This window comes from Rhamphochromis sp. 'chilingali' (assembly GCF_963969265.1).
Source record: "Rhamphochromis sp. 'chilingali' genome assembly, chromosome: 16".
In the NCBI taxonomy this organism is placed as follows: Eukaryota; Metazoa; Chordata; class Actinopteri; order Cichliformes; family Cichlidae; genus Rhamphochromis; species Rhamphochromis sp. 'chilingali'.
The window spans coordinates 12,851,388-12,860,044 of NC_137943.1; the positions used below are offsets into that span (position 1 = coordinate 12,851,388).

The 8,657-nt window shown below is 38.4% G+C and overlaps 1 protein-coding gene across 1 annotated transcript in view; it reads left to right on the forward strand.

Annotated features, from left to right (window-relative positions):
- The window catches only part of pik3r2 (phosphoinositide-3-kinase, regulatory subunit 2 (beta)), a 28,578-nt gene extending 25,502 nt beyond the window's left edge, over nt 1-3,076 (forward strand). Inside the window, exon 16 of the mRNA XM_080906617.1 lies at nt 425-3,076. Coding sequence (XP_080762743.1) covers nt 425-632 — 208 coding nt within the window. The 3' untranslated portion in view covers nt 633-3,076. The remainder of the gene's footprint in view (nt 1-424) is intronic.
- Nucleotides 3,077-8,657: the final 5,581 nt, after the last annotated feature.

Below are 8,657 nucleotides of genomic sequence, written 5' to 3' on the forward strand. Positions count from 1 at the left end.
TTTGGTTGTACCAAAAAATGTGGCTGGAAATCACTTCTTCTTCTTCACACTTGTTTTCGCCACAAGTTCAAGAAATTATGTGAGAATAATTATTCTGTCACTACTGCAAATACAAGGCTAAATTCACTACTGTAGCTCTTTCTGAAGATAAGGGAGTAAGTTAAGAGCAGTACCTCTAAAGGTGAATTATTAACAAATTTGAATTCATGCACAACCCAAAGTGTAAGATTAATCCAGTCTCATAAAACCGAAATGCAGAAATTCAATTCAGATACATTAAGTTATAAAATAAAATTTAAAAGGAGGAATAACTCAAGTAAATTTTCTGCAGACACTGAAGTTAACAGTTACATTACTGGTGGGTTTGTGAAAGACTTTTAAGACTAAGATCACCTCTAAACACGATCTCTCTCCTTGTTTCTAGCGTGGACGGTGACTCTAAACACTGCGTCATCTACAAGACAGTCACGGGGTATGGATTCGCCGAGCCCTACAATCTGTATTCGTCCCTCAAAGACCTGGTGCTCCACTACAAAAATGTCTCCTTGGTCCAACACAACGACCAGCTGAATGTAAATCTAGCCTACCCAGTCCTGGCCCGCTCCCAGAATCAGAACCAGCACCCCAGATGAATTATTCACCAGCAGCATAGGACACCAGCCAGAGTGGGAAAATTAGACATGCATTGGGGGGGTAAAAAAAAAAGAACTCTGGACAATGCTTGTTCCTGTGGCAGGTAAAACAGACTCAATTGCCAGGATTTTTTAAAAAAAAAAGAAAAAATCATGTATTTTTGGCCAGAAGCTGATGCTAATTTCCCACAGAGTCCAGCAAAGAGCACTCCTTGCTAACAGCATGGCTTCACAATAAGCACACTACTACTGATAACGAAGCACTGTACAGTTAGCCTGGCTGATGCAGTCAGTTAAAAGCTGATGAGAGTGGTGCATTAGCCAGCCACACTGTCCAGTGTCGGTTATGGAAAAAAGTGAGAAATTCATAGGAACATTCATTATTCAGGAAAAAAGACTAAAATACATCAAAGGAAGGCACACACAATGGGGTTTTTTTTTTTTTCTAAATCTTTAAAAAGCGGAGAGACCAGATGGTGGGATGATGATAGAAATTACAGGAGCCACATTTGGTTTTTAGGGTTTGTTGGGGGTTTTTTGCCTTTAATGCGAGATAAATGTCCACAGACAAAGGCCCGATCTGTCATTCCCAGACTGCCTGCAAACTCTCCATAGACAAAAGCCTGAGCTGTCATCCGAGGAAATTACTGGCTTGCCTAAACCAGGCTGCTCGTTTCACACTTAAAGGTGGCTGAGAAAAACAATGGGCTGGGAGTGTAGTCACTGGAGACTGAGGAGGGGAAGGGGGTGAAGAGGGTTGCTGTTTCAGGGTTTTTTTTTTAAAAAGAAAAAGATTGATTCAGTTAAAAGCTTGCTCAAGTGCCATAGTAATAGCTTTGAATGACCACAAGCCTGTGTCACTAGAATAAGGGGGCACGTCGAGGTTACAAACCGAAAGAGAAGGGGGGGGGGGGGGAAGTAAACGGTTGTCGACATAGACAAAGCTACAGCTTTAAACAAAAACATACATACACATAGGTATATTTTTATGAAATGATCTCTATTTCCAACAGCTTTGGCTTGTTGCTCTCTTTCTCAGTGGGTGTCCTTTTGATCTGACGAGGTACAACGTACAGTGATTGCTGTATAACAGGATAAAAATGCATGGTACATATTTGGTGTATTGTGAATATAGAATTGTTTTTTAATCACAGTACACTAGATGGAGAGGTACATTGATAAATGCAGTTCCACGTGATTCAGGTTTCCTTTTAAAATGGAAATGGTGGAAATACTCCTGCGTCTCTTCGTTTCAGACTTCCTTCTTCATCCTCTGTAATACTGTAGCACCTGTAGCCATTGACTTAAGGCACTGTTAGTGCTCCTCCTATGTCTCTTGTTTCTATATGCTAAAGACACTTGCAGAGCATCGACCTATGTGATTATTGTATCTCGTGTACTGTATTTACTTCATCTCTAGTTAGATTAGACTGTTTCCGTGGTACAGTGTCCTTGCAGATGTTTATTGTTTTGGAGGTTGGTTTTTTTTAATATGCAAATGTACTCACGGTACTTCTTCTCCCTTGCGCTCGACTGTTCATTTCATCACAAGCTTGACTCACAGAGCTGTAGAACATTTATGTACAAAAAGATAAAAGAAAGAAAGAAAGCAGTAATATAAATCATGTACAGTATATTTCAGACACACATGCAGCCTGTGTATGTGACTTTATACGGTTCCTTCACGGAAGATTTGCTATGCTTTTAGATTCTGTTTAAGGATGCAAATTATCCATTTTAATGTGAGCCAAATGAAGGATGTCTTTTCATGTAGCAAGAATGAAAAAAGAAACAGTCCTTTTTGCCATTTAGCATGACCTTGGCGGTCTAAGAGATTATCTGGTATGTTATGCATGGAGTCCTTCATTTGGGTTGTTGTTTATCTTTTTTTGTTTGTTTGTTTTAACTTCGATTAGTGGTTGAAATTGTGCTTTCTGTAGTGAATATACAGTATTCACTGGCATGTGGTCTTACTATGCACAACACGGTTGTATGCATATATGTTTTAGACTTGGGTTCAGTTCCCTCCCGGTGATGTGGCGATGAATTTCTCCTATTTGTTTCTCCGTGTTGGCTCGAGGTGTAGGTAGTACCGCCTCCGTTCAATGTCACGTTCAAAGCACAGCGGCGTAGATGCAGGGTTACTCAGTTATATTGATGTTCTCAATGAAAATGTGGAGCTGAAAAGAGGCGTCAAATGACGCTGCTTTTAAACTTGATTCATGTAGTTGGTGTTTTTTTCCCGGATGAACAAATATTAATATGAATCTTACACATTTTTACATTTAGTAATCTGAGAAAGCCAAAAAGAAGAAAAACTATTTTTGTAGTGGGATATAGAAGAGTCGGGGGTCATTAACAATAGAAAATGGGGAAAAATGTGTTTTAAAATCTTGGTCTTATTTTGGTTCCTTTTTGTTGAGAGAGAGAGAGAGAGAGAGAGAGAGAGAGAGAGAGAAAAATTTAGACGTTCTTCTTAAATGAGATATTCGTCTACTCTGTTGGTGATTAGTTAAGTCATCTGAGCTAGACCCAAGCTTCAAACAAACGCAGTGCTTTTCTATTTCTGAAATGTTCAGTTTCAGACATCAGGTAGCAACATTTTTCCCAGACATACCAACCCAGTCTTCTGATCAAACCTACCTTGACCTGAAAAGTTTTAATCATTTTGATTTCAGTCAGGACGAATCTATTGTACTGTACTTTGCACAGTTCTTGGCAAGTAAAGGACCCCAAGAATTAAAGTGGAGGTGACAGAGGTGCTTCTGATTAGAGGGCTATTAAAAAAACAAAACAAAACGTACAAGTGAGAAAGATTAGAAGTGCCTTTAGTCGTTGCGATGAGGTGGTCGTCTCCCTGTTTTCATTGGAGCGTTGCTGCATAAGACGATGCCACAACCACAACCACATGTAGTGCCCCACCGTTCACACATTTGTCATTTATCAAAACAAAGGTGTATCTCGCAAACGAGTGTTGTTGTGTGTGATTGTGAGTGTCTGTGTGCGTGTTAGAGCAAATCTGAGCATGTTCTAGTTAAGAGAGTGGCAGATATTAGCTGTGCCTCTTTGGTATTGCATTTATAGTTGTTACATATTCCTTCTTTCTGTAGTGGGGCCTGTACAGTAGCTTGGTGCACCCAGGCTAGCCTACTTCAGTGTTTGTTTTTTTTGTTTGTTTGTGTGTCTGGTGTGTGTTTGAATAAAACTCATAAAAGATATAGAAATGTGAACAGTACACATCCGTGGCCCAGACCAGTTGTTTAAAGCTCATTTGGTAAGCTCTCAAGCTAATGCATGCAGCAGTTCTCAGTGTTTTGTATTAAGTTAGTAAACAGATGATCTGATTAAATCATCCACCATTATTCAGTTTGTTGGACCAACACTTTTGTGACTGCACTTTTTTTGTTTTTGTTTCACACAGACTAGTGTGTCGCCCAACCACCGAAAACTAACAGACAATGGTGATGCTGAGTTGTTTATAGTGTTTTTTGTTGATAGTTATTCATTCAGTATATCAGGAATGATTGACATTTTCATTATGATATCAGAGTATACAGTGTACAGTATATGCTTTTGTTGTCTCGCAGTCAACAACTGTCTTGTAAATCTGATGCTTTTGACTGATTGCAATGTTTTCGTTATAGAATTAGTTTTACTATGTGGGCTGTGTAAACTCTGTAGTACTTTTCAAAGCTACTTTAAGGAGAGCTGCTAGCTCATTATGCAATTCTCATCCGCACAGCAGAAGTGTCCAGCTAAACATGAAAAACATAAATCTTCCTTAAAAAAGAAGAAGCTTCAGTTCATCCAGGTTTTCACTTATTCCTTGTGGTATTTAAACATGCAAATAATTGCACTCTTTCTACCTTTTTATTTGGTTCTACACTGTGTAAACAAGCGTATTGCACAACACCACAGGTGTTTTCAGTCTCATTGACACAGGTGTATAAAATCAACCAACCAATCAGTGTGCCTTTGCAAACATTTGTGAAAGAATGGGTTGTTCTAAAGAGCTCACTGAATATGGCCATGGTGCCAAAAGAGGATATCACTGTTACAACACAAACAACCTTTGTGAAATTTCTTCCGTCCATGATTTTAGCTGTAAGTGTTTTTATTCCAAAGTTCAAGTGTCAGATCACACAAAGTTACAGAGTCACATGGAGTGCATAAGTCACCGAGACCCTGCTGACTCAGTTACTGTAGTGCTCCAAACCTCCACTGGCATTAGCATCAGCACAAACTCAGTGTATTGCAGTTTGCAGTGACTCTATACATTATCCAGAGTACCCACAGCTTTCTTTTTTAGAAAAGTGATCCTATTTAATGTTCTCTGAGCACTACAAATGAGGTATTTTCAAACTTCCTTAAACCATTTTCCTCCAAAGCATGGGTCAAGAAAACATTACATTGTGGACGAGATATGGAAAAGGTGGCCAACTGTAGCGTTTCCTAACGAATACAATGGAACATTGTTTCCATTCGGGTGAGGACATAGAAGTGAAACTACATGCATGGCTTGATGCCACAAGGAGTCAGTGAAAGCAGTGTCGGGGATTTTCAAGGTGATTTTGTGTAAAGCATTTCTAGGGAAAGTCCTTCTAGTGGAGTCAAACTTTAACCCAGAACTGGTTGGTGTGACACAAGTTAATGAAAAAGGTGGTTCTGCTTCGTTTTGCTCAACTTTTTAGTGTCTGAAAGAAAACTAGAAATGTAGAACTGAACAGCTTCCAGCATCACTTGTTATGATGTACATTTTTGCAGTGTGCTTAAACACTTTGGTACGCCATGTTATTTACACGATTATTGGCTAGAAGCAATGCTAGCTGCAGTGAAATGTGGTCGCACAGTGAGACGGGCGTGAGAAGAGCAGGAGATGAAGACTTTATTGCGCTTTGACATGGAGTTGAAACTCTCAAACTCAAAGCTTTCATCCCGCTTCTCTATTAGATATGCATCTTGGAGCTTCTTGAAAAGAAAAAAAGCAACAACAAAAAAAACATTTTTCTATATGATACATAATCATTCAAGCAATTAAATATTTTTTCATCATTCTTTGGTACACTGTAAATGATAAACCTTGAAACGGCCTCATACACAAAGCACATCTTTCACTGACTACAAAGAAACACATATTTGTCTATTAAGGTTTGAGGAATGAGAGATACTAGAGAATAAATATTTTCAAATATATACTTAGATATCTATATTTTTGGATGATTTAATTCTGATTTGGTTGGCGCTTGAAACGAATCAGAACGAGGCTTTGATGTGAACACTTTTAGCTCCGTGGCTGCTTTGAAATCGAGCAGTTGTTGAAATGCAGACATATTTACTTACCCGCTGCAGCGAGCTTCATCAGGATCACCAGTTAAAACTTTGTGGTTACAGTCGATCGACATTCATGATTTTTACGCATGATTATCAGGTGTGTTCGGAGGATGAAGCAAGCTCATGTACATGTGTTAATATTTACAGAGCTGAGTCTATATGTTAAATGCAGTCCTGGCTGCTTTGCATTTTATTAAATATTAGTTGTTAGTTGTTTGTTTGTTTGTTTGTTTGTTTTCTTGTTTTGTCTTTTGGAAGACAGTTTTTGTTTGTTTTTGATTTTTTTTGTTTGTTTGTTGTTTTTGTGAGTAGAGGCAGTGTTAAAAAGTTGCACCACAAAAGATACACTCGATGCTGCTGCAGAGATCTGGCACAGATTGGACACTGATGCTGTAAAAAGGTGATCCATCTTACCACTCGGTCTTACTGCGCCAGATCTCAGTGGCTGCTGAAGGTTTTTTGGGGGTGGGGGGTGGTTATGTGCTTACAGCCAGGAAAGAGGAAAAAGAAGAAGAAGAAAATTAAACCTGACGCTGAGGAAGGTACACGACTCAATGGTTCACGATTGCTCCTCTACTTGGAACAATGATGGCATTAAAGTGATCTTTTATGGTGCCTGAATATAATTCTTTCTATTTTGGCTTTTTAAAAAAGCTGATAGATTTGTTTGTCCAAGTGTTCTTTGTTTTGTTTGTTTATATCTTTAATGATAACCTTACAGAGCCTATAAAGAAAAAATAAGCTAGCTTGAATTTTTTTTCTCTATACAGAAAACACAAATACAAATGTTTACAATATGTAATTAACCAAATAGTAAATATGCGTTTGAGAATCAGTCTGTCCCTCAAAGCGGCTGTGATAGATTGATTTGTATTTCTTTATTTCTTCTGTCATTTTAAACTTGAAAATGTTATGACTGCTTGTTCTCTTCCCCCCACATTTCACTTTGTTCATCTTTTTTTTTTTTTTTAATTTCCTGTGAACAGTGCTCCCTCTATTGCAAAATAGTTACTCAGCAATGTAGTTGAACTATTTGTGTGTCAGTCTTTCTTTACCTGCTGATTTCTTCACCTTACACTGAGCCTTGTATGTGCTGAATCTTAACTTGAGACCCTGTTGCATCTTTTGCTGTTTCTGTCATGCACAGTTTGGTGAATTCGAATATGAATCTGACTGATGTATCTGCGGTAAAGGATTCAAAGAATTTCATATTGTGTATTAGTAAAAAAAACAAAAAAAGAGGAAAAACAAAAGCGCCACTTGGTAAAAATACTTGAGTACAGATTAGTACATAAGCGAAGATTAGAATTCAGGAATGACTATCTAAAGGCATCCTATTGTTGTTTTTTTGCACTACGCAGCAAATGATAGTCGAATAAAAAGCTGAAACGATTGCTCTTTTGGTTAGTTAAGTAGTTTTTAAGACCAAAATTCAGCCAATATAGTCGCAGCTTGTTCCGCCTGTGTGTTATTTCACTTAAAAAAATCTTATCATTCTCTTTTTATCTATATATGCTAAGAGCAGCACTTTTATTTCCCTTTATGTTTTTTAAATCTTCTCACATTGTCACTCCTCCGTGTGGAAAGTTGGCATTTGTTTGATTAACCTGATGTGAATGTTGTAGTATCGTTCACTGGTGTACAGTAGTTTATATTGCGTCACACTCTTCATGTTGGAGGCAACATTGACGGTGGTCCATGTTGCAACAGGCTGGGCAGTGTTACACAGCAGCAAAAATTTAAGAGGCATCAACACATCTTTACCCTAATCAGAGCACACATTGCATTGCAGCGTTGCCCACCGAGTTGCCTCTTGAATCACCGGCTTCAGCAGACATACAGCTAAAAATTATAGTTAGTAAAGATGTTCCGTCTCTCTCACTCAAAAACAGTGAAGAGATGGACCGTCAGATAAAGCTACTCTACACCAAAGTGCAATTGAAGGCAGAGGGAGCACTGTTGTTTCAGCCAGTAGGGGCCTACTGGTTGCAATGTGCCCGACCCAGATGCATGAAAAGATGGTTATTCTTCTTCTCTTGTGTTATCCTCCCTCCGTTTATCTGTCTTAACTCAAATGCGGCATTTCTTTCTTTCTCTCTCATGTACGGCTTGCTTCAGAGTGGTATGTCCTCAGACAGGTACTCTTTGATCTGTACGGTTATTTCTTTAGGTTAATGCAATGATTTTAAAAAGACAATAAAAGATATCTAAAATGCCATGTGTTGTCCTCTTCTTTTTTTTCCCTGCCTGTGTTATCCTGGTACATTTTTACATGTCTGTCCTGATTCAGCTTGGCATAAAACATGATGGCACTGCATATTTGTAGAAATACAGAATATGCTGTTCATGACATCTAAACAAATGTCATGAACTGGCACATAGGTGATGAGGCGGGAGGCAACATGAGAGGTTTGCTCAATCATCCAGGTAAGGAAATGCCAAAAAAAGTTAATTATCAACTATTATTAAAACACAAGTGTTTATCATTTTTTTGGAGGATGCAGAGTTCCAATTGGTGAAAATCGATGTGTGTCACAATGCTGTGTTTGATCTGTGTTGGATCAAATATGGTGGACCTGATTTTTAGAATGAGTTTTGTTGTTATAAGTCAGTTATTTAGTCTGTCAATAGCTGTAATTCAGTGACAGCAACAAAGTGAAGTTTCACATTTTCCTCTGGCTAATTGTTCATGTG